Source organism: Desmodus rotundus, chromosome 7 (genome assembly GCF_022682495.2).
Source record: "Desmodus rotundus isolate HL8 chromosome 7, HLdesRot8A.1, whole genome shotgun sequence".
Taxonomy (NCBI): Eukaryota; Metazoa; Chordata; class Mammalia; order Chiroptera; family Phyllostomidae; genus Desmodus; species Desmodus rotundus.
In genome coordinates, this window is record NC_071393.1 from 24072207 (window position 1) to 24098677 (window position 26471).

The window sequence follows — 26471 nt, forward strand, 5'->3', positions numbered from 1 at the left end:
CCCCGGGAAATCCTCAGAGGTTAAGTGATGACTATCTCCAATTCTTCATGGGTTCAGTCTATTCTAATTTACACACACACACACACATGCACACACACACTTCTCTTGTCTCAGGCACCAACACTGCCCAAATCTTAGTTCTGGAAGGCCTGACAATACTGTGACAGTCCATTTCTCGTATGCTGAAAGATTCCTGCTCCATGGATTTCCTCTGAGGATAACTGTCTATTCAGAAACGACCAGGCTGCCAGGGAGTCTTGTGTGACTCCTGAGTGCAGCCAGGGAGACAAAGACCAGTTCAGCTGTCCGTGCTGTGCGGGACGGGTCTGCGCGGTGCTGAGGACACTGCCTCAGAAGCCATCCGGACAGAGCAGGACCAGGACGGGGAATCACCCAGCCCGTGTCCATGAAGGAAGCCTGGGATGCTCTAACTCACATAGCAAAGCTGAACTTTTTGCAGTGCTAACCCTTAACCCGAGTTTCAAATTTGTCTGATCCAAAGTGAACTGAGATTCAATACGGAACAAGGTTTAGGTTGGTTTCCCTCTCCACCTAAAAAAGAAATGTCCTTTATAGTCAGTCTATCAGGGTAATCTCTTGTTCCGTCTTACACTTCGACAAGGCACGTCCACACGCATCACGCTGCTCACTCCTAAAACCCACCGCCCGCTCCTCTCTGGGCACGAAGCACAGTGGTCTCACTGTTCCCACTCTGTGGGCGTGAAAAAGGAGCTCATCTACGTGGCTTTGCGGCAGGCACCGTTAGAGAATGGTGGTCCTGGGCCTACTGTGCAGGCCTTCTGACTACAAGCACGGGGCCGGCTGGACAGACACCTGCGAGGAAGCAGTGCCAGGCGTGTGCTGGGATCTGACCGCAAGGAAACGCTCCTTCAGTACCTGCTTCCTCGTGGTGCTTCCCCTGCTCCCCCTCTGCGCACCCCCAGCTACGTGGAAAAGGACCTATCACTGCCTAGCCCTTCTGAAAATGCACCTTGAGCTCTTTAAAATGATCGTGCAGGTAGCCTAGAATACATTCAGCAAAGGCCTACAAAACCAATTAGCATTAGAAAGAACAGCCCTGAGTACAAATGGCTGAAGAGTATCCTCATCTGTTTTCACCCCTTGTTGAAAAACTACCTGGTGTGAGATTTAGACACATTTGCAGGTTTCTTGTCAGTTGACTTAAAGTCACCAGCTACGACTCCCTGTCTGGGCTCACAGGACTAAATGCGACATCATATAAGAAACCATTGAAAAGCCACCCTGATGGGCAGAAGGCATAAGAAAACAGATCTCTATTAAGAAATGCTATGGAATTTCTGGTGGTAAAAAAAAAATAAGCTAGACCCCTTGTGACATAATAGGCTTCCTGATGAAATGCAAAATGACTATATGCCCAACGGGACCCCTGGGGATAGAGAGATCCACTACCCAAAATTATGTAAATGGGCCCTGGAGTTGGCAGCCCTCTTTTGAGTTGGGTCCACAGACGGCAGACGTAGACAGAAAGAGGAGTCGCTTTAAGAGCCCCTGGCATAGCAAAGCTACGATTTACTGGGCACTGTGTGCATCAGACATGTGTTGTTGCTGTTTCTCGCTTCTCACTTACTCCTCTCAGTAACTCCACGGGGCAGCTGCTGCTAGCGCATGAGGTCTCACCATATCACAGCAGAGAAAACTCGGACCGTGTTGGGTGCACTGGCATTGGCCAAAGCCACTCCCATTAGAGGAGCGGTGGCTGTGACTGGAACCCATGCAGCCTGGCCCCCAGATTCTTCAATCAACGCTACATCGCCCCAGACAAGACCAAGCTGGGGGCTGACACCCCACTCTGCCTGCCTGGTCACACTAATCCAGGATCTTCTCTTCCTCATGCATCACGGCAGCCACAGGACACGGGGCAGCCCATGGTTCTCCCGACCCTCCCACAGCTAGTGACCTTGGTGTCCACCTCCACGGGTGACATTTCCAGCCCAATTAGTGAGGTCCCTTTGTGGTAGCTGCTCACGTCATTATTTTGCTCTCCTGGTATTTCTCTCAAAAGCTCTCTCACACTATTTATCTTAAATTCCCCGTGGGGAGTAGAGGGCTAGTGACGCGGAGATAAGGAAAGGGAAGCAAACACCAGGCTTCCACCCGGGCAGGTCCCAGAGAGACAGCTCGGAAGCATGCATCCCACCATCCACAGTCCCTAAGAAGGGGCTGCCAGAAGGCAGAGAAGGGGGCTTCTGTTCCTGTCTCCGGAGCCAGCTCCTAGAGGAGGGGATCCCAGACAGAGGGACTGTGGCTGGTTTTCCTACCAGTGCCATTTCCCAAACTGAAATGTCCGCGTCACGGGCTGCATCGTCCTGTGCCAGCCTGCTATGGACACTGGACCCCGCACGCCTGTGTGTAGGGCTGGGGGGCAGGGTGAGGCCCTGTCTGCAGGGCTTTTTCCTTGTTGTAAGTTTCCCTTTGTTCACAGAGAACATCCGACTGTGAAATCGGGAACTGGGAGCCCAGGTCGTGCAGAATGGTGCTCTCTAACTCTGCTTCTACTTACACCAAAGGGAGGAGGGAACAGTAATAGGAAAAGCAGATGCCTAAAGAAAGTGCGGGAACTGAAGGGGAAGGAACGTCTCTGCGCCGGCTTCACAATAGCAAAGTCAAAATAGCAGTGACATCAGCTCCAGTCTCTTTCCCCTGATTCCTGAAGAAAACACCCAAAGCTAAGGAGCACACAGAGCTCTCAGCCTGGGTTTCCTGCAAGGCGCTGCCCACCCTTCAGAAAGCCCTCGCTGTGGAGCCAAATAAAAGGAATCCACAATTGCTCTCAAAGTCCTTTCTAGTCCCCTTGTGCTGACTCCTAGATGGCCCCTCAGTGTGGGGAGCGACAGAAATGGGAAGGGTGTGGAATCTTCTCCCAGAAAGCACGAGGTTGCAGGGGGGCCTGTTCCTTCCCTGGAGTCGTGGATGATCTAGCCCAGCAGCCTCTTTCCACAACAGTGTCGCCCTCACCTCAGGTCTGGGCGGGCAGTTCAGGGCCACGTGGGATCCCACGCCTGGCCGCAGCTCTGGGATTGGCAGGCACCCTAACTAGGCAGGCTCACCAGCAACATCCAAGCCCAGGCCCACAGGAACTTCTCATGCCCTGGAGCTGTGGAAACACCGGAAGAGGCCAGCACTCTTAGTGACAGCTCTCCCAGGAGATATGTCTGTATTGCTCAGTGTAGGACCCCAGGGCCCAAAGGCTCCATCCCTTGTCCTTGCTCCAACATATCCTAAAATTGTCAAGCCTCTCCCTCCTTCTTCCTGCACCTCCTCTCACGCCGGGGCCCAGCCCCATCCACCCACCCACCCAGACTGTGGTTGCAGTGACCTTTGTCCCAGGGAGCAGAGAATGGTACTAAGAATAGTGCCAGTCATGGGAAGGGGAGCGCACATACTAAATGTGACTCACAATGGCATCCCTGTCTGGGGGCCTCGAGGCAGTCAACGGCAGCCTTCACCAAGCTGCCCTGGGTGTCACACTTCAGGAATCTGGTGGCATCACTGGGAGACTATGCTTCTCAAGTCAAAGCTCGGAGCCACAACAACAGAGGGGTCCCTGTTAGAAGGAAGTCTCGCTCCAAAGATGGGGGGGGTAGAGCACCACACACATTCACACACCACCCCCCCTACTCCCTGGGCCTCCACCCCCTGCAGTCTGCTCCCTCCTCTCCTCCTCGGCTGCAGCAGGGGATTTCCTCTGACTGCTTTGTTCTTCTCAGCCTCCGGGCAGGAGGAAAGTTCTTAGCACCACAGGACAATCCTGATTTGAAGAACTTGATACAAGCTCAGAAGCAGACCTATCAGGCAGGTACCTGGAGGGGTCCCAGGCCAGCAAAACAAATCACAAGAGAATGTTCCCTCCAGAGAGGACCCTCAAGGCACTTCAACTCCAAGGCTACAATCTCTCTCTCTCTCTCTCTCTCTCTCTCTCTCTCTCTCTCTCTCTCTCTAAGGGCAAAACTTCAGGTAAATTTCTACTGATTTTGTTCATGTTTTTTAAGTCTCTTCTCCTTGTCAAGCAACTGGATGGCCTGCCAATCTGTCTCACTGGGAGTTGGTTATTTTTTTTAAAAACCTGCTTTTTTGTTCTTCACTCTGAGCCTAAGAAGTGAGCCATTTAAATAAATATACAGTGATGGGCTAGAACAAAATTTTAGTAAGATGCTCACAGCAATAATCCTTTCAATTTGGTCATTTGTCAGTATCTTTCCTCTCCTTTTCTAGGCTCGGAGGTTGCCTACCCATGTCGATGAACTCACTAGTAGTGAATTCAGGGAGGGGCTTCCATTTTCCCTTTTCATTTCAACTGCGACTTGTCATCTGCCACCTGTGCCCTAGTGGGAAGTGCTTGTAGAAGAGTAGACTTGCACACTGGGCAGTCACTCCTGTGGGCTGCCTCCCACTGGTTCACTTAGAAGACCAACCGATGGCGCTCTGTGTCTGTCCCTCATTACTAGGATATATGCTCCAAAGGGAGGGGCTGTGTGCTTTCACCACCGAAACCCAGAGCTTAGAACGGTGATCATCCACCAACACCCACCATCGCAAAGCTATGTACCGCTTAATGGCCCCCGGGATCAGCCCCCTACACACGTGGACGGTGTCTTGCTGATCCCGTCTTCTCAGTGCCAGGTATGGCGGCTGGTGTGTGACAGGGCTCAGTCAGCGTTTACTGAGTTGTATTCTAAAACAATCCTCCTCTGAAGAGACGTGTAAGGATTGAAAAAATCTACCCAAATGGCTTCTCTCTCTTAAACTATATTTGGGACCAAACAGCATGGGTGACTCCAGTCTGTGTTTCATCAACATGTTCCCCAAAATAAAAACTACCACACCTCCTGTCCTTTGGGGATTAATTTGCTACTTTGAGAAATGAGTCTCTTTAGCTTGACTCTAAAAGTCAAATCAAACACTTGCAGGGGGAGGGGGCAGGGCACCACATTTATTTTAACCTATGAAACTCTCATGGTTGGTCGCCCTTGCAACAGGCTGACTGGGCCCGAATAGCACACATCTGCCAGGTGGTCCTAGAACAGAGGAACGGGCCTCACTGGCCCCGCCCTTCCACCCAGGTGTCTACCCACAGCCAAACGATGATGGCAAAAACGGAACACTCAAATCCAGAAATGACCCACCCATATGTTCATAAGCTCCTTTCCTGCTACTGCAGGAGTTCCCAACGCGGAGAGTGGATTGGGTGACCCCAGAGGCTAAGCATCACCCCCTTTCTGTCAACCCCCTTCTAAATTATCATTGACAAAAAACCCCAAAATCCAAATCTCTCTATTTCCCTTGAGTCCCTGTTAAATGAGGCTTAATGACAAATAAAATGGAAAACAGCCTGGCAGAGTCTTTTTCTTAGACTCTGATCAAACCACAGAGTTTGATCCCTGTGGACCAAACTCAGCCTGAAGCTGCACCGATCTTCCGCCTAAGAATGAAAAATCAAGAGTTCATACTGCTGGTGTGTTTGGGAAGATTTTTAAAAGACAAGACAGGGTAGGGATCGCTTGCTAGTTTGGCTTGGCGTTGTGTCTGTACGTGTCTTTTCCCATTTCTTCTGAGTCATGCCCTCCCTTTGCCCCCATCCCTGACCCAATCTCAGCTCATCTCCAACACGGTCCCTGTCGAGCACAGTCTATGACAAGCCAACAGGCCTCGGTGTCATGAGTCACTGTGAAGTCAGCATGTTCTCTACATCTGCTCCCTTATCGATGCCCAGCAACGAAAGGCAGCGATAAGTTCCACTAATTCAACTCAGAACCACAAAAACACACTCTAACAGGTACTGAAGAACACATGAACATACTGATGTTCGAACCGGCGTCTAACAACAGAAACAAGTTAGAAGAGAGCTCTGCAATCAATGAAAACCACCCTTGGAAGTCAAGTCCATGCTGCTGGCCTATGAGACTTAAAGACAGGGGAAAGCATTACAAATAGTAATAAAGCCTGTCCAGCAGTGCAGGACTGAGAGACGACACCAGACAGTATCCTATACAATTACAATATTTCCATGCTTGTGGGTAAAAGCCCAAAATCGGGAGTCAATGGTCCAAGCCTTTGATCCAAATTTCCCCCTGATTCACTTTGTGATCTTAGACAACTTAACCTGTCTGGGCTTCAATGCTCCCATTCCTAAACTGTACATAGTAATCCTGGCTCCATCCTACTTTATAGAGATACAAACTAAGTAGTCCCAATCATAAAGGAAATATATACATGTATATGTGTGTATGTATATATATACATATTTACTATAATACAGAACAGTTGCAAACAATATAAAATACAACAATGAAATTAAATGAAAAGAGTGAAACAACAGCAAATATATTTTTCAAAGCAGACTTTTCAAAGAAAGACAAGAAAAAAGATGGGATGAAAAAGAAAAGAGCAAAAGCACTAGATAAAATCAATTATTCTTCCAAGAATTAAGTTGGCCTTTTTACGGCAACTTTGAAAAAGTAGAAAGTTGGAGGCAAAAAAGGAAAAAAAAATGATTAAAGTATATCAATGTGAAATGCTTTCAACATCGTAGACAAGAATAACCCGGTGAGATCTATTCACATCAGGAATAACTGTGAAGTTCTTGCTGTAACTCAAAGTAGGGAGGCACACAGAAAGAACAGATGCAAGCTGCTTTGCAAGTGAAAGTATCACAGACATTTATGGTTTGGGGAAATCTTGGCCACAGACAGACTTAGATCCTCTTTCCTCCAATGTGCTTTCCCCCCCCCCCCCAATCATTTATGCTCCTTCCCAAGCATGCTCTACTTCATTGTTACAGAGGGCTGACCTGGAGCGCTCGGCAGCATTCCCCACAAGTGTCGGGAGTTGGGCCTAGAAGTAGACCCTGTCAGCATTAACCAGAGGTGAGACATTCAGTCTGTCTGCCATTAATGTCCAGGACAGGCTGGGCCCAGCTGGTTGGCCACAGGCTGGCTACGCTGCCCCACTTGGGACAGATAGAAGTGACGCTCACTGGGGAGTGAGCTTGGGGCCTGAGAACGTGACAGTTACGCACTTTAGTGTGTTCAGAAAAGACCCTTGTTTTTGCTTGGCCTCCTCACACCTGCATGTGTTCAAGTACACATGTGGGGGGGGCGGGGCGCACGAGCAGGGCGGGGGCCACAGGAGAGAGAAGATTGTTTCTCTCTTAAAGAGACAGCCGATATTCAAATGTACACACCTCTTTCCTCTAAACCCAAGAACTCTGGGTAACCACATTCAACCTGCCACTCAGACACTTCCTTGGACAGCGAGCCAGTGACGCTCACTCAGGAAGTGGGTTTCCTTAGAGCTTTTTCCTCCTGATGTCTTCTAGGTACTGATTCTTTTAAGAAGTCACCAGAAATAGGTTAGGTTTGGATTTGAGGGGATAGGATGAGAATTTTGTTAGATGCCAAGGAAGTGCATTTTCTAACCAATGTCAAGTTCCGAGGAAAATGCCTTCCTAGGTAGCTAGGTTACAGGAAGAAAGAAAGCCGTGTTCACTGATGAGGATTAGAAAACAGGACTCAAGAAATCTGAAGCCAGTGCCTTTTCCCAGTAGCCCCTCAAAGCAACCTCTGGAATCGATGTTCTCCAAGGAGTAAAGTGTCGCCTGCATCCCAAGGAAGAGAGAAATAACTGGTTAGGCATCTTACAGCTCTTTGGCAGGTGAGCTAGTTGCTAATGACCATGTGGGCCCTGGCTTTTTTAAGCATTTACCCAGCAAATAATTTCTGAACACCCCTCAAATGTCAGGCATTGTAGCCAGGTGGGCTTGAACTGCAACACACAATATGAGCAACAGCATGGAGGCAGCGGAAGAAATACTTTTTTTTCTGTTCCGCCTTCATTTGATGCACTGAAAATTTAAAGGAGGCAGGGCCGAGAGCTAGCCTTGAGAGGCCTTCACAAGAAACTGCCCCCCCCCCCCCCCCCCCCGGCTCTGAAGGTCACACACCTCCACATAGCCGTGCCCTGTGCGTACCTTTCCAGCAAAGCGAGCCCCAGCCTCATTTCAGAGTTTAAACTTTCACATTCACTCACCTTGGAAGGACTTTCACTCTCATTATCTCTCAGGGTGAGTCACACTGAAGACAGTGCAGCTGGTTACTCACAGTCAACAATACGCTGTTCTCCGGAGCCTACCATGGGCCCCCCAAGAGTATCGGATTGACCTCGGTCTTGGATCCTGCTGTACACCTAACTAGCCAGACAGAAAAGCTGTGCTGGTCTATTCGACAACCTGCATCCGTTCGCCAGGTATAATATGTGGGCCACACGCCCGGTGGCAGCCATGACAACATGCAGCTCAGGTCTCTTGCTGCAGGGAGCATACGTGACTAGATCCACCGTGTCCCCACTGAGGCCAAGCTTCCTAAGCTCTGTTCCAGCCAGGGACGGAGCATGGTGGACGCACGGGCCATTCCTGGGAGATGCAGCGCCCCTCTCCACTGGGCAATGTGGGTCAGAGGATGCCTCACCAGCCTGGCCAAACCCTTTCTGGAAGTGAGCTGCAGTGGGAGGCTCTTCCCACCCACATCTCCTTCCTTCCCTCTCTCCTTTTACAGGTAACAGACCTGCAGCAAGGTCTGAAGGCTCCCCTGCCTTCCCTCACTCTCCCCCACTTTATCCATCACAGAAGCCCCCCCATAAATTTATTTCCAGTCTAAGCTTGTCTTGACATCTGCTTCTCAGCACCCCCAAACACACACATTGCTAGTATCAGGGGCTTTCCTCCCGCCTCACATTGTGGAAAACTCTGAAAGGCATCTTCTTTGACATTTGCTGTGTGACTTTGGAATAGTCCCCCTTCCCCCTCAGAACTCCAATTCCCTCATTTGTACAATAAGAACAGAACCCTTCTCGTGTGGCTATGGGTGAGAGGTAAACAAATTATAATAATGTGTATGAAAGAGCAGTCCACACAGCAGGAGTTTAACAGATGTGTGAGTTAGCTGAATAGCTGAGCTGACCTCATCGGATATTAAATATCTGCTGTACCCCAAGAGAGTGCCAGTAATCACTGGAGTTCTCTAAGTAAAAGATATGTTTCCTGACCTCCAGGAATGTAGAATGACATCGCAAAGACCGGCAGGTGGGAGAATAACATGGAACAGCGGTAACCACGAGCACCCAGAGAAGAGAACACGGCCTGTGTGCAGCACTTCCCATAACCTCATTCATTTCATTCTCCCAGCAATCCTGGGAGACAGGAGCTGTCGCTGTTACCATTTGGCAGACGAGAAATCTGAGGCACAGAGATGTTAGCGTGTCCAAAATCACACAACCAGTGTGTGACAAAGCCAGGACACGCTCAGGCGTCTGGCTCCAGAGTCCTTGCTCCTAACCCTGACACGATCAGCCCCTAAAACATAACTGTGGTCAAACCCCATCGAGCGGCCACCCTCCAGCATGTCAGCCTGGACCCGAATCGGAAGGCAGACAGGGCGTGGATGAGCCTCCGACCTGCAGGCGTCACATGGAAGTCACTTTATGGAGGACAGAGAGAGGTGCAGCTGCTCTTGAACTGAGTCTCTATACTGAGGAACCAGTGCTCTTTCCCCAAAACAGCGAAGGCCATCCAGGAAGAGAGGGAGGTGCCAAGGGCAAAGGCAGGACCTTGCAGACATCCTGCATGGCCTTTCCCAGCCTGGCCACGGGAGACTCTCCCGGGGCCTGTTGCTAAAGGCAGCAAGGACTCTGCAGCCTGACTGAATTTGCTCCTTAGAAACATTTTACTTCAAAGACAAAAAGGTGGAGCTTCACACTGGAGACAGAGTAGAATTCCAGAACAGTCACCACCCAGTTCCAGCACTTGTAGTTAGAGTTTGTTAAAGGAACAGTGACCAAAAAAGTGTGAACCTTAGAAATTTCCCCTAAAACAGGCAAGGGGTGGGGAGGGGTGTACTCAGAAAAGATGGGTCAACTCGTGAGCCTGCTGCCACCCAAACTCCAGGCCACCACTCGGCCTCAGGTTGCTGGAAATAGCACCGGGGTTTGAGATATATTTTGTGAAGTATACATGGGCCTCTCCTGCCCCAGAGGCAGCTTGCAAGGTGCTACTGCAGCTGAATCCAGGCAGTGAGGTGGCTGAGCCGGTGTGGCCTTCAAAGGCAGCAGACGAAACAGGGAACCTCTGCTTTCCACATTTCTAAAAGACATTTAGAAAAAAATTAATAGTGAGGCCAAAGCCTCCTACCACGTGACCTTTTTCTGCAGGTGGCAGATGATTAAGAAAAACTGTCACCAAGTGAATCAGGGGAGGCAGATGCAGAGACACGGCTATGCAGGCAACAGAAGGGGACTTCTACTCCCATCCAGTCCAGATCTTTCCAGAGGTTTGCCTCTCCCATGACCCAGAGCTGCCCCACCAATCCTGTTACTGAGCAGCATGGTAACCCAATACTCCAGAGAGACCCCCAAATCCAGTGTATACCCCACCTAAGAACCCACATCAAACACAGCCCAGAGATCAGAACCCCTCCAGCTCCCGAGATGCCGGCCAGCAGCAACGCTCCATGTGAGCTGAGGGGTCTGCCGGGCTTCCTGCCATGGGCTAAGGACAGGGGCCTCTGAGCCAGAAACAGGAAGATACTGGGTGCCGCTGCCTTTCTCCTTCCTAAGCTCTTGCCCTCCCGTCTGCCCAGATGCTACCCAAGGAGACGCCCCACTGACACTAGGATGGTCTCCCACGTGCCCACCAGCGGCTGGCTCTGCCTGGCTGGGAACCCTGAACAAAACGGGCATCAGAGCTCCCTGCCCCCTTCAACAAGTGGGGGTCCTTCTCGACTGGAGTCAAGTCTCCGTCTTCTACCAACAGCACTTACACAGAGAGACTGTATTACTGGTTGGCTCAGGGAACAAGCCCCAAGTTCAAAAGCTCTACGGTGTTCCAAATAACAATACCATCTTAGTTTATAAGTTTCTAAATCTCCTATACAGACTCACACTGCACTACTAATTTTCTTTGGTGCGCCCTCTCCCCTCCCTTATCAGCAGCTCCGGCTCACGCCCAGAGTTCCCTCAGTTGTTGTTCGTGCCTGAGTACATTGAGATTATTTTGTAATCCAGCTTTCCTGCAGAAAACTGTGATTTCAGGTCCCGCTGCCAAATCTTAGCTTTCATTCTGAATTGAACGGCTTTGAAGTACTTCCTTTTGCAGTAAAGTTGTTTATTTTCAAGAACATGTTTTAGTAGTAGCTTTGGGTTACTGACCCCTAAAACTCAGCTATGAGACGGGACACCCAGGGTCTGGGCATGTGGGGACTCTCTCATTGTGGGACTTCAGGCCGGCTGCAGTGCCACCATCAAAGTGGCAAGAAGATTCATTTCAGGCCGGGAGCAACGGGAGAGGGCCTAACAGGGCATGCGTGGGCCTTCTTTTTCTACAAGACTGGTGCCCTTTCTCTGTCTCATGTCAAAATATTTGGAAGCTGAACTCCAGCATGTCCCCAATGTAGCCTGCAGGGGACTGAGGGACTGTCTAGTCGCAAATCTGCACAAGGCTATAACACACAATTCCATTACAGTTCAGAATGGCTTTGGGCCTAGCTTTCTTCAGGCCCCAGGATAACGAGGAGACCCTACCCGCGTCGTTCACAACTGCAACGCAAAGGTGGGGACACACCTGGGTATTGACAAGGGCGTTCCCACCAAGTCAGCCCAATAACAACCGTGGCCGTAGGAGGGACGGATTCCTTATCGGTGGCAATGACTGGCAATCCAGAATGCAGTTGGGTAAAGGCGATTTATAGACTAATAACCCTGGACTGAAGCCAGAGACCAGCCCTGCCCCTCCTCCACCCTGCTAACTCACGGGTGTGCAGTGTTAATTAGTGACCGGCAGGAGACAAGGCCCCCCATCGCTCTAAGGTGATAACTGAGATAATAACCAATGAGTATTTTCATTCCTTGATATGGAGGAAAAACTTGCATGTAGGTGAGACATCTGGTACTTAAGATGCATTCGGGAGCTACCTCCTGTGCAGATTACAGTCAGGTGGCCTTGAATAAGGCGTTTTTTATGCCTCCACCATGTCTACAATGGGGCTGGTGGGACAGAGGGAACACTATTTGACAATCTAGTATGTGCTTGTATACCTACTGAACCTGAAAAAAGTCAGAGGTGCCTGTGTTTTTCAGGGATCCGGAAAGCATGTTGCTTAGGTGTGTCAAACACAGAAAACATGGGGCCACTTGCCTCGGATGGGGTTCATCATGCATCTTCGAACAGAGAAACGGAGCTGATTGTATCAGTCTGATAACCATAAGCAGTTCACAGTAAGGTAAGAAGGTACATTTTGGCGGAAGCCAGCATTGCATTTGATGTATTCTTAACTGAGCTAACAAGCAGGCTTTCAAGCCACGTTATCTGCCCCCACATCTTGACCTCATTTAACAAGTTGCCATGGGAGCCCAGAGAAGTTTGATGCAATTTTCTTATCTTTAGGGGAAGAATGTAACTGTGCAAGAAAATGTGAAAATGCAGTTTCTAACTGATTTCCACACTTACAGTGCAGTAACTAGGACATCATATGAAGAAATAAAAGGTATTTCTTTGGAGGTGAGAAGGGTGAAGACGTCTAGTATTGCAGCAGGAAAAGGGATTCTGTTCCCCGCTCAGAGTCTACGCATCCGCCCTTTCCTTCAGGCCAAGTAGTGGTGGTAGCAGCACACGAGTGCTCCCACTGTGTGGCCACCCACACTCTGGAGCAACCGAATTGTAAGGAAAAAAACAAAAACAACAAAGGAAGGCAGGAGTTGAGGTATAAAAAAATAGGCCTGACTTTTACGAGCAATAAAAAGCTTTGCAACACTTATACGATGCCTTCCACCTTCCAAAGTACTTTTTCAAACTTTGGCTCATCTCAACATGACCGCGTAAAGCCAGAGACCCATTTGTGTTCCAGTCGACGCCTGCTCTTCGGGCGGCGGAGAGGGCTGAGCTGTCTCTGAAATGTACCTAAACAGGTATCAGAAACGTGAAGGGACCACAGGGAAGGCACAGAGCAAGGAACCGCCACCTAGAATCGGTTTGTGGGGTGAGCAGGAGACTTTCACCAGGCATTGGGCAGAGGTAAAAAGCCATCTAAACATGCGCTGCCCCCCACGTGCCTGGCAAATCCTGAGCTTCATTCAAACCGCAGCAGGAAGAAAATTCAACTGAAGCCTAAACACAATTCTAACACATTGAATTTGACAAGATACTGCTCTCTCAAAAGCTTCGAGCACTTATCTGCACTCCACATGCGCTGGGAGACGTTTGCTGAAATAATTGATTTGTTACAGTTGAGCTTTTGCCCCTCTCGGTCTAGCACAAAGTCTAGCACTTATTTGTTTAATTAATTGATTTGGTTGAATTACACTTTCACAGATCTTCTACCACCAAGAGAAGGATGAACACTTCTACTTTGCTAAAAGTAGAAAAGGGTAGAAGGTAAATTTGCCTAAAATCACACAGTGTGTTAGAGTTGGGAGGGAGCACAGAGGACTTCTGTTTTCTGGGCTATTGTTCTCACCATGATGTGAGATAGCATGAAAAGGTAAATGTACAATTATAAAGGGGAAACAGCCAAACGCTAAGATCCTTAAAAATGATTTTTTTTTCTTAATTCAAATGACTACTTTGGTCTTTGAGGCCTGTAATTAATAGTCAGCTTCCCTCTCCTTCCACTCACTGCATGTTTTATTGGGGGCATGGGGAAGAAAGGAAGGAAGGAAAGAAGGAAAGAAGGAAGGGAGGGAGGGAAAGAGGGAGAGAGGGAAGGAAAGAGGGAGGGAGGAGCATTAAAAACAATATATCCAGATTAGGGATCAAACAGAACTCAGACCTCCAGGACATATTTTTATTTGTGCTAAAAGAACTTTTGATGCTTTTATCTGTTTGCCCCCAAGTGTGGATTGCCAGAGAAGCCTCATGGGTAGCTTTTGGTGTTGGCTGTCTCGACTGTTCATGTCCCTCATTTGTACTTCACACTCATTCCTAGTCCTTAAAATTTCTTTCATCTCTTTCCCTCTCTCTTTAAAACTGAGACACTAGGAAAGATCCCCCAACTCTCAGATAATTCATGTCAAGATACCAAAATCATCTCAGACGAAACCCTTTAAGTCACTTTTGCAGACTGTTAGCTCTGCAGGCTCCTTCCATGCAGAAAACTCAACAGCAACACTTTGGGAGAAGTTGCTGCTTGAGGTGGACATCAGGCCTGTCCCTTTCTAGAAACACCTAGACCGTGGGCGGGGTCACCATGGACCCTTACCAGAATCGCATCCCAGGAAGGCCGACCTAAATCGTGAGGCTTTCTTTGGCCATAGCCCAAACTTTAGGACTTCAAGTCAGTTCGTTTCATCTCATGACCCACAGAACTTCCCTAACTTGCCAAAGGTACAGAATCACAGACGCAGTTAAGGGCGAATGATGAAAACTCTCATAGAAGATTTACGGTTGTGGCTGTGGATGTGGATGGTGGTTAGAGTGGTGATTATGCAGAGAGAACAAAGACCGTAACCAGGAGAAACAAAGCGGAGGGTGTGGTCCTGGGAGTGAGGGTGGAAGTTGTAGAAGGCTTGGCCTTTGGGGCTGGGCAAGTGACAGAGCGCACTTTTGTCTGCTCCTCAAGAACAGAAGCGAGCGGGGCCAGGGGGAGATGTCTGCCCCCGCCAGAGCCCACGCGGTCATCTCACAGCCACTTCCCTTCCCCTCCCGGACTCAACAGCATTTCTCTCCACCATCAGGGTATCCAACCAGGGTCTAGTTCTTAAAACACTTACAACTCGATTCGTAACTACAGAAGCCAGAACTTTCGTACATCTTGAAAGAGACTTAAGGTACTTTTCCTCATTCTAGATGTCATTAACAGAATGGGCAAACTTTCTAAACATCTGCTTTCCAGAGATGGAAAAGGGGTCCCTTCCAAAGTGGCAAGTTCCCACACACCCGTGACCTTCAAGCAAGGACCATGGGCAACAGTGTAGAAAGAACAGGGGAGAGGAATTTTCTTTAAGTTCCTTTCTGGCCCGTGACTCTATTTACAGACCTTGTCCCTACCTGAAAACACAGACATAATTCCTGAGCCCCTGTGCATGCTCTTAACCGCCCTCAGAGACACGTGGACTGCAACGTAGAAGACACACTCCCGATCTTCAAAAAAGGAGCAATTTCTGTAAGCTTTGGAATTACTCTCAAAGGTCAGCCGGCTTCCCTAGTAAACACTGAGGCTTCACGGACACGGGAATAAAGATGTAGCACCCTCTTCAGATGGGATCAGACACCTCCACAGAAACACAGCCTTGGCTGTTTATCTTCATCCACACGAAGGGTCCCCCACATGGCAACCTGTCCAGGGCGCAGTAACTCACAAGAGAATCGAGGCCTAGACCACAGAGGAGCGATCAGTGGAAATGAGGTGCACTCACAACGCAATTTTTAGCAAGCACTGCCACCTTACAGGAAGGATCTGATCGTTTCGACTAGAATGCTCCTGGGATATTTCTCATATGCACACTCCACACGTTTCCAGGGTTAGGCAGCAGGGGCGCTACAACTCCTGTGGATAATAAATTGTGCTCTATCGCCAGATGCTCAACAAAAGCCCACATTCTCAACATACACCTTCCTTTCTCTACAGCCTTTCTGCACTCACCACTATGTTAACTTTCACTCCTGGAAGAAAATCAGTACTAAAGCTAAGTGAGGAGGGAGGTTTCCTGGACAGGCAGGGATCTGACTGAGTTCAGGGTGACAAGGACACGTGTCTGATTGGAACAGCCACCTGATGCATACTCTATACTGCAGAAGAGTCCGGGCCGTGGGCCATTCAGGAGATGCTGTTGCTGGTTTTGTATTTAGAAAAGTCTCCAGAGAGCAGACAAGAAAAAGTCCCTTGGTGCTCAGTCACCAGAGTTTCCAGAAATGCCAAGGGAACACAGCTCCCTGCCCTCAGATGTGGAAAAGGCCCCAAATATCAGTTTTTCCTACCACTTTTTGGAAACAATCCCTTGGGATCGAATGCTACTGTTTGCTTCCAACACTCAATGGCGAGTCATAAACAGAGTGGCTTGAGAGACTGACCAGACCTCTTGGAGTCTTCCTCTCCCCACGCCCCACAACAAGGCAGACCTCAGGCTCGGGGAATATGTGCACAGGCCTTCCGCGGAGCCCACCCACAGCCACATGCTCACAGAGGCTCAGAGGTAGGGGCAGGCGCCTACCTGTGTAGCCAGCCAGGGCAGCAGCAGGAATGACAGGCTTGTCCTTGTTGAGGTCAGCACGGTCACGCACATAGTCCTTGAAGGTGCCCTTGGGATTGTGGTTGGGCAGGGCGGCTGGATAGTCCTCGGAGTCGAAGCTGTCATAGGAGGGGACGCGCTGCAGGCTGTTGAAAGATGACTGGCTGCTCCAGGACTGGGTGAGGCGGTCACAACTATCGTAGCTCTCTATGCTCTCAAAAGAGTCCTGGCCCCCGAGTTTACCTGGAGGGGAAGGAGGAGGTGGGGAGAGAGCAGGGGAGGAGGGGTTGGGAAGAGACAACTGTAAAAACCCTCTTTGTGAGGACAGACTGCTAATCAGACCCACAGGAGGCGTGGAAGAAGGGAGAGGCCGGGGAATGGAAGCTCGTGGGTCTGCTCCAGGGCGGAGGAGTGGGGCTGGCTGCAGCTTAAGCGCCACTGCACTGGGCTGTCTTGTTCTATGGCTCCTAGGACAGAGACTCAAAGCCAAGTGCTGCGCATGCCTGTCGGAGGGAGACAGCAGTGCGTGGGGCCTCAGGAATCCTAGAGCCAGAAATCGAAAAGCTGAGAATCACGTATGTTATTGTGGGGCTTCTGGCTGATCTGTGAGACCGAATGAACAAGCGAAGGAATTGGAGTCACAGCAGGCTCAACTCCCTAATCCAACTCAAGCCAATGAGATAATTTCCAAAGGCCCCATTTGGCAAAATATTTTGGTCATAAGAAAAAAATTCCATTAGACTAAGAGCAGATTGACCTCCCTTGACCTTGGAACTACAGGGCTATTTTTTCCAAATACTATTTTAAAATGAAATACATGTCCTGCCTCTATGTCTTGTCTCTTCAAATAGAGAAATAAGTTATGAGATGCTTTTTCCAGGAGATTAAAAAAAAAAAAACACTATCACTCTTCTAAACAGAAATCCATACTGTTTATTCTCTCCAAGTACAATTTTGTACTTGAAATTTATACTTCAATGGGGAAGTGTGGGCAATGAAAAAAAAAAAAGTTGATGAAAGTTAATAAGGTCCGCAGCGATGTCAGAAATCTTTCACTCTGGGAGTTGCTTAATGCGTTCTTAACTGACCACAAGATCATGCAAGTTCATTAATTTCCCAAACCAGGTTATAAACAGCTGCTATCATTGCATAATCGTTCCAAGAGAAATTTCCATTGGCAAAAATGCCATTAAAAGAGGAGGCTAACAAACAAAACTTTGGGAGGAAAAGGCATCAGAGAGCTGAAAAGGCTCACAGGGGTATTTTCTATGTTCTACTCTCACACACTTTCGAGGCAACCTCAATCACACCCTGGACGACTAAAGTGGGACATCAGTTCGGCACCAGCCACAGGGCAGAGGAGGTGGCCAATCCGTGTGGAGAAACACTGTAAGTCAGCTCTCAACTGTTCAGTGCTGGCTGAGCTACTGTGAAGTTTAAATCCCAGAATACGGTTGGCCCACACAACCCCATCCTAGTGTTCCTGGTGTGGTCTCCCTTTCCCTAATAATGGAGCTTGGCTAAAACAACAAAATTCAAATATTTAATTTTGGTGTCCAAGCCAAAATGTAATGAGGAGAAACTAAGTTGAAAAAATATATATATATTTAAAATCCCAATAAAAGGCATTTATTTAAATATGTAATTTTTGTATAACCCTCTTACCCCCTCCAGTACTGCTTATAAACAGAAAGGTAGTTAGTTATTTCTCTGCTTCCTCCAATCACCCATTCAGAGAAGTGTATTGTCCAGAAGGCAAACCGAGGAGCTTCATGGAGTTAGAGGCCCTGCCTACCCCGTCCACAGTCACATTTGCAACTCTCTAAAAAGGAAAAGGAAGGAATTGCCCCTTCCAGAAATCCGCATTAAAAGGTAACAGCCCCCAACCAGAATGCTATGCCCTCTACTAAACAGGACGGTGTATGGCATCCCATGAAAAGGTGCCCACTCACACCAGCTATCCATCGTAAAGGTCATTTAAGGTCTCTGCGAGACAAACACACCAAAAGCCTAAGGAGGAAAATTCACATTTTCCTAAAGAATACCCCACCAAGTCACCAGTGTTTAGGGAGTATTTTATCCGTAAGGCTCTCTGGAATGATTCTGTCTCTATTAGCCATTTTTCTTTGGGGATGGGCACAGAGACTGGAATCTCCACAGCAGACAGGTGCGTTTCCAAAGAGTCCCAAAGAGCAAGGAAGGACACTACCCCAGGCCTAGCCACTCTCTGCATCCTCTCGGCCGGGAGCCAAACGCAACTCTGTTGAGAGCTGCGGTTTACAGCAGTAAATTGCTTTCACCTTAGCTTCATCTCACACTCCCAGAGCTAGGAGCCATTGTTTCTGGGCATTTTCTGCAAAGATGGGTTGAATCCATCCAGATTAGACACTCGGTTGTGTTGCTCTGCTCCTGCAGAGAAGCACATGTCCTCAAAGACGTCCATTGGCCAACTCTTCTGAGAAACGTCTCAGCAAGGGCCTTCCAAAGCTATCCGACTGCACCAAGCAGACCTCAGAGCACTCAAAACAGCAGCTGGGGGGGCCCCCCAGAAACTCCCTGAACAGACTAGCACAACAGTTCTCAGAGCCTAAGTAAGTGGGACAGAGAAGCACTTTGTACGCTATAATGCAGTGTATAAGTACTACTCTATTAATAATAATCAGCTAACAGGAATGCTTTCCATCTAGACCAATCATACCACACCAGATTCAGTCAGCCCCTGGCACAGGCCCTGAGCGCAGCACTGCTAACAGGCAGAAAGCAGCCGCATGCAGAGCAGTCTGCACCTCGAGTTCGTGTGGTCTGCAGCTTGGTGTGAGGGACAGAGAATGAGGCCAGAGAGCAATACCTCATGTCCCCTTGTACGGGTCGTTATCTGCTCCGCAGTTATTAATTTGGGGTTGGAGGAGTGGGGGGGGACAAAAACCAAGAACCAAGAGAAAGAGAGGAGGAGACAATTACACAAATGCAAAGCCAGACGCAATCTAAAAACATGTGACAGATCTACCCAAAATTACAACATGGCTGAGCCCCAAACCCACAGGCTCAGCCTCATCACATAGATACACAGAAAGCCCAGTAAGAAAGAAAGTCGTTCTCGCGCTCTGGTCTGCTGGAGGGTTTAAAAGATACACATGCACATTTGTGTATGTATTTAAATAGACATGCACCCAAAAATAAAGAGTCAGAAAGGGGAAGGCAAACTGATCCCACCCATCCCCTTCGGTATGAAACACAAACACCCCAGGGCCAGAAGCAGCAAGATTACAGGTTCTGATTTTGATAGGGACTTTCCCTACGCAGGGCCTGCTGCTTGTCCTGCGGCCTCCTGGGAGGAAGTGGGAGCCGGAACACTGGAAGAACACAACAAGGTAGATGGCCCAGGATGCCGACGGGTGATTCTCCAAAGTAAGGATGCCTTGGCCCACCCCGCTCCAAGTGCCTCGGAGTGATGGGGTGATCACTGAGGTGAAGTCACTCGCAGGCCGGCCGAACCTGCCTCCTGTGAACAAAGTCCCCTGAGCCCTGAGACGGGCTTTCTGCCATTCCTCTTCCGGTTTGTAATTCTTCGCCATTTATTTACTGGAACGGTCATCTTTTCAACTTTTTTAGACACCAGCCAGCTCTTCCTGGATGGACAAATCCCTCCTTATGAGGGACTGTACTTCTCTCAAAAGCAAAACTATCTGCACACTTTACTACGAGGGCTGCCTTTCCAGGGCTTATGTCCGGCTCTTAGACACTGAATGCATTTAACTTGTGTTGCTTTACAAGGTCAACCAGTTCTATTTTGAAACATTTGCTGTCAGTGAATATCTTATCATTGTCATCATAGGCATGTCAACAAGAGTACCCTCTTTTTGGAAGCCTCTGGCCACCTCTTTCCTAGGTCTTCCAGCTAAACACACACTTTCACCCCATCGGTGTGACCGGTTCCAAATAAACTATTGCTTAACCATCATGTATGTTCCCAAACCAAAGAAGTCGCAGAAGGCTGGAGAGCCCAGGCTGAGCAGCAGCTGTCATTCAGGCACTCGGGCAGATTCTGCAGCCTGACCCAGAATGCTCTGGGGGACATCAGGGCATGTGCGAAACTAAGAGCTGTCCAGGAGGGTCACCTGAACCATTTTTATGCGATCGTGTCCTCCTTCAGCAAAGTCCTCTCAAAACATAAATAAATAAAAATAAAGCATACCCTAAAGGACAACCACATTCAGCTAGAGTTATTACTTGGAAAAATGTTTTCCCCAAATACAAAATCCGACTGGTCATCCCAACAGATTGCAAGTGTACCGTGAACCCATGGTCTTGGTCATCCTGGCATCCTGACTAAAACTCCATGATGGAAAGTTCTTAACATCTAGACAGTCTAAGATGGAAAAGGCTGCATTCAACTCAGGAACATACAGGGCCAAGAGTGAGGGGGAAACAGGAGGCCTGAACCACTCCCAAAGTTAGGTAATTCTTGGCAACCAAGAGCTTCTAGAAGAGAAATCTGACCTACCACGACTGGTCCTCCCCATGCACATGTTGTCTGGCGTGACAACTTCTTGTTTGATGGTGAAGTAGTCAGTCTGCAAGGTGTCTGTCTGCAGAGGGTCCCGGAGAATGACCGAGGGGTAGTCGTTCTCATACTTGAGGGAGAGGAGCTCCTCTGAGCTGATGGGATGGAGTGTCTGGTAGGACTCTGTGATGAAGCTGGGCTCTGAGAACTCCGAGGGAGGAACACACTGAGCATGCTCAATACCGTAGCCTGGAAACGGAGAGTGTGGGGAATTAAAGAAGGGAGACACGTGTACCCCAAACCAGCAGTACTTCACCATTTATAGCGGCCCCACAAAGTGAAACAAGCTGACTACCTTAGAGAGTAAAAGGACAGTATTTTCCATGACAAGAGCCTGGGTGTTTAACTTTGTTCCACTTCTTAACTGCTCTAACCTCTGACAAGATCGCTCCCTTTTCTGACTCTGAAATAGGGATGACTATCATCTTCCTCAGGGCGTTGTGTTAAAAATCAAATGAGAATATACTCGTATATATAAAATGCTCACCAACATTTCTGGCACAAAATAATTTCTTGCTATATAGTAGTTCTTAGAATAAAAAATCATAATGAAGTGGAAAAATAAGGCAAACGCCAAGCTGCTTCAGAGTCCCTTGGGAAGCAGCACCATCAGATAAGAAGAGCCCAGGAGCTCTTCCTCTGGCCACCCCTGCAGGGTGGGGAGGTGTCACAGCTACACCGGGAGGGAGAAGGCTGTCTTTTCTGTAACAGAATGTGAAGCTGCGTGGCACACTCCTGAGGAAGAATTCTAGAAGAAATGCTGTCACGTCCACTAGGAAAGGGGAGAGAACAAGGGCCATGACCCAGTCCCTCCCAGACCCCAGACGGGAGCACGGGGGCCCACAGGGCACAAGCTCCAGCAGGAATCAAGGTGCAACTCTCGGAGGGACTTCCGTGATCAAGATATCAGCGAGATCCCGGTGTGCAGAGGCTTGTAGGCCAATAAAGCACACAGACGGGCTGAAGCGTTATGCTTTGTGGGAAAAAATAAATCAATGACGACTGGTCTGCATTTAAGAAGATACTGTTTACCGCAGAATCATCATGAAGGAGCTTGGGTTCAACTGGGACAGGGATCCTTTCCTAAGTTCCTATTGTCATGAGCAAGGTCAGGGAAGGAGAGTGGGAGGGAAACTTACTAATGAAGTAATCCGAGGTATAACGGGATTCTGGGTAAGTAGGGTTGACTCCATTCACTTGATACGGCTTCACGTCCTCTGCAAAAGACAGGGTAAGGGATGAACAGAGAGGTCAACACCCAAGTGCTTGGCCTGAGAAGATCGTGGACGCAAGAGCCACAATGACCTCAGCCCCGCTTCTAAGAAATCCCCATCTTCGTTAACTGAGTTGGGCTGTGAGGCCACCCTGACTAGGGCTTTGTCTAGAGATGAGATCACAAAAGGAGAGCTAAGTTTACTGTGTTCAGTAGCTGCAAGATGGGACTTAATATCTTGGAAAGAGCACCAGTGAGTAATCTCCATGGGCTGGGGAGGCATCCCGCCCTCGTTCTGATGCGGGTGTGGGTGCGTGGACCACATTTAGCATCAAAGGCTAGTAGGCAGCTGGGGCAGTTACTGAAATCAGTCCCAAGTGCTCAAACTGATCACCTCTAGAACTTTTCAGAAATACAATGAAATCTCAGGCAGGTAGATTTGACAGTCTCCATTTCCCCTAAGAGATGTCTGCTTTTTTGTTAGATGGTTCCTCCATTGCCCTCAGATTTCAAGCTCAGGCCCAGAGAAGCAGCAGGGCACTGGTAAGGTAACTATTTGGGGAGATGTGGCGGGGTGCATGCAAAGACACAGAAGAGGAGCATAACTGAACTGCTGTCCAGGTGCCAACTTCCCCAGGAATGAGAAAGGAATGCAGATGGAGGGAACTGAGCACCGAAAGTCTCTCCACGGAACAAAAGTGAGCTGGCAGAGCCTCCAGTTACCCTGGAACCAACTCTCCTGGCCTCTGACCCTTGTATGGAGTAATCTGATTCAATGTCACTGTCAGAATCAGACCGAGGGAGTGTTGCTTTGGATTTTTCCTCAGGTATCTGATAGCGTGTTGGGAGCAGAGGCTGCTGAGAAAACAAGTTTATGCCTGCACAGAAAAACAGTTCCCAGTGGAGATAAAATGATTAAACGTTGCTTTAGCAGCTTATCAGATTGAAACATCCCCTGTACCTTTGGCCTTCCACCCCGCCCCACACAGCTATGTTCTTTTTCTGCTGGGTTGCTGTAGTACAATTACAGAACCAAAGCTGCAGCCTCAGTACGAACATTTCGCTCAGCTCTTCCAGGAGCTGAAGACAGATGATTCTTACTGCCTCTCTCAACAGAAACAGGATGAGATGATATGACTTTGCTCTCAAACGCGCTCAGTTATTTCCTAATGCTCCTAAAGTCTCTTCGATTATCCTCCTGCCAGAAAGTAGACCAGACCTGTCTTGGGGACCAGAGGCTCCCCTATGAGATCATGTTATTATGCAAAGAACACAAGGCAGGAAATTAAACAGAAAACACGTAGGTTTAAGAAAATGAGTGGTGGTGAGGAAAACACCTAAACTGTCCTCACTTGAAGTATGTGGACACTAATAGTACCTGCCTTTTCTGTCTCTCAGGACGGTTTGAGAATCCAAAGAGAAGATGTACTGTAAAGCGCTCTAAAAACAAGGACATGCTGTATAGACATTAGTACAACTCTGATGAGAGGTAGGTTTAGACACCCCAGAACCCCTGGCCACTCCCTGGTGCTACATAGAGGGAAACAATGTATTAGTGGAAGATATCTGGGCTGCATGGTCTGGTAGGGTCCAATGTTCTGTTTATAAGCCATCGGTCCCATCAGACCAGTTGCGAGCCTGCCGCATCTCCTCCCTCTATAAACAGGTCACTCACGTCAACACGATGAGTGGGAGTCTGTGCAGCTACATGGAGAACACGTGGGTGCTTCGGGGAAGGCTGTGCGGCTGCCCCGGTCCTCGGCCAGGGCAACCACAGAAAGTCACCTAGTTCTCGCCTCTGTTTATTTATTTATTTTTCAACAGAAGCTGAAGAGTAGGAAAAAAGATAACACTTCTATGCCCAGAGGAATCTAAATTGGGTCTTTCTTGAGCACCGCAGAGCAGAAAATATCCTTAAACAAAGGAAGGTATTATATGGAATAAAAGTGCTAATCCTGAGTTTTGCTCCCTGTCCCCAGGGCCTGCGCCAAGGGTTGGAGCTGGTGACCACAGGGAAAGGGTGGGCCTGGGTCAGAGAGGGCAACGGGCTTCTAGGCTTACAGTCAGCTGGAGGGCACTGCTGACTGCTGGTAACTGCGATTTATTTTAAGAAGAAATTCAGAAAAATAAGCACAAAAACACCCAAGTTTGCCGCCTGCTGCTGTTTCTATACTCAGCCAGGACTGTGGTACATGAGTCACTTGGTCCAAAAAGGTTGGAGGAGACTAGCAGGGAGGCCATGCCATTACAAGGTTGCAACACCGTGTCCTAACACAACCCCAGTTTCTGCTCGGGCTGGAAAAGGTGCCCCACACCCCTGCACTTCCAATCCAGCTAGTGGGCAGAGATGCCTGTCTTATTAATAAGCTCTGAGAAACTGAGCTTTGTAATGGATATGGCCAGGAATCACAATGGATTAAAAAGGATGAAGGGGGTGTGCACTAAGGTCACCAGAAGAAATAAACACCTTGGGGCCGTCGGTGGGCACTGCCCGTGGAAACAGTTGGGAGTCTGAGACAAGGACTGCATCCCAACTGCGCAGACCAAGAAGCTTCAGGAGTACACCCTGCTAAAGACTAAAATCTGAACCTCCGATACACAGAGGCAAAAGGAGCCAATGTTTATGGAGCACCTGTACTGGCGTGTCTCCTTAGACCACACAGGCTGTGATAGCCACAGGGGACAGCCACAGGGGACACCCACAAGGGGAGGGGACCGGCGTCCCACCACGGGGCACGCTTACCCGCCCACCCCTGCTCGCAGCTACTCCACCCAGCTTCCTCCTCACTCTGTCCACACACACTTACCTTTCTGCAGGATCTCCAGGTGTTCCCACAAGATGTCCCCGACGAAGTCTGGGGCCAGCTCGAGAAAGCAGTCTTTCCCCAGTGCACAGAGAGCTGCTCCGTTCATACAGAACTTCTGGAAGTCCACACCCTTCAGGCTGAACTCGTTCACAGCCCACATCACCCAGTCCCGAACGTGGGTTTCTGTCCACTGCCGGGGGTCTGAGGGAAGAGATCAAATGAAGATCCAGCAAGTCAGGCTCTGGGCTCTGACCCGAGCCTCGGAGAGGACCCTGAAGGGACCAGACTTGGCTGAGGATGTTCTCTGATGTAAAGAACTGGGAAGCACCCGCTTGCAAATGCATGTTGTGGGGCAACTTCCTCTTGCCCGAGTCCAACATCCCCACCTGCTCTCTCTTGTCCTAACAGACATCAGCCAAAAAAGTAACACGTGAGGACCGGTATTTTCTACCCCCATTCAGACAGTTTCTCCAAACTGTCTCTTGTCTCACTGCCTTATTTCCATTAGACCTTTTTTTTAAAGCTTGAAAGAGGGGAAAAATGACTTCTTTAATAATAACTAAGTTTATTCTGGAGATGACACTCACCTCTCCCTGCTCTTAATTCTTAGAATATACTTGAGACTATTATTCTGAATTAGTTTTATCTCAGCTGATTATGGTTGGTAATAATCATAAGAATGAGTTATAGTAAGTCATTCAAACGGTGATCAGTAAGAACACCATCAGGTGCCTGTGTTATACTAGATACCATGCAAAGTACATACATGTCACAGGCCGGGTGCTGACGAGCCCCACAGCACAGACAGAAGACAGTCTTCACACGTGGCCTGAGCTGTACCATCACTAGGCCAGCCACGACACTCAGAGAGCTCCGAGGGTGGTGGGTCACAGGGCCCATGTCATGCCTGCTCGCAAGGTTAGTTACATCCTTCCATTTAGCAGGTGACTTTATGAGAGGTTGGTCAGAATTCACCTTACACCTTATCTTGCCTGTGATCCTAGCAGATCACGGGGCACGGCTGTCCGCAGAGGTTTGGGGGGGTGTTCTTGGGGAAAGGTGTGGAGACTCAGCCCCGGGCTCTGTCTAAGGCTCGGTCCCGACAGGCTGGGAGCCTCTCAGGGCTGCCCCCCAGAGAGCATCCCTCTTGCTCAATAGCCCAGTGTTCTTTCTGCTCTCAGCTATTCAGGAAATGCTGCTTGGTGAAGGCTTAAGTGTTCTCCAGTCATTTCTCCTTTCTGACAACTCTAGTCCCCTGACATTCCTGAATAAACCCTTTCAGAGGAGAACACCCGAGAATAAACACATTTCACCACAGTGCATGTAAAAGAAAAGAGCAATCAGTAAATTCCAAGAAACCGAGCTCACTGAGTTCACCCAATGGCAGCCCAGAGCGAAAAAGACACGAAAACTGTGTTTTTTCCAAACCGTCTGTCCTTTGGAATCCCTTGAGGAGCTTCAAAGATACTAATGTTACCGGCGATTAATTATGACTTAGTGAGTCTGGGACATGGCCTGGGTGGGGGAGATTTTTGAAGACCCTGAATCTCATGTGCAAACAAGTTTGGGAACCAGGGCCCAAAGACCATGAGGGCAGCGAGGAACCCGGGAGACGGAGGGGCATCCACACGAGTCC

General features: G+C 48.9%; 1 protein-coding gene across 6 annotated transcripts in view; it reads right to left on the minus strand.

Annotated features, from left to right (window-relative positions):
* Positions 1-26471, minus strand: part of ETS1 (ETS proto-oncogene 1, transcription factor) — a 127280-nt gene that overhangs the window by 5422 nt on the left and 95387 nt on the right. For 4 of the 6 annotated variants that reach the window (XM_045192770.2, XM_045192771.3, XM_071221914.1 and 1 more), the window contains 4 exons: positions 24836-25036; positions 21955-22032; positions 20756-21004; positions 16234-16494 (listed from right to left, as the gene is read on the minus strand). In XM_045192770.2, coding sequence (XP_045048705.1) covers positions 16234-16494; positions 20756-21004; positions 21955-22032; positions 24836-25036 — 789 coding nt within the window. The remainder of the gene's footprint in view (positions 1-16233; positions 16495-20755; positions 21005-21954; positions 22033-24835; positions 25037-26471) is intronic. The other 2 variants (XM_053928283.1, XM_053928284.2) reach the window with 1 other exon arrangement.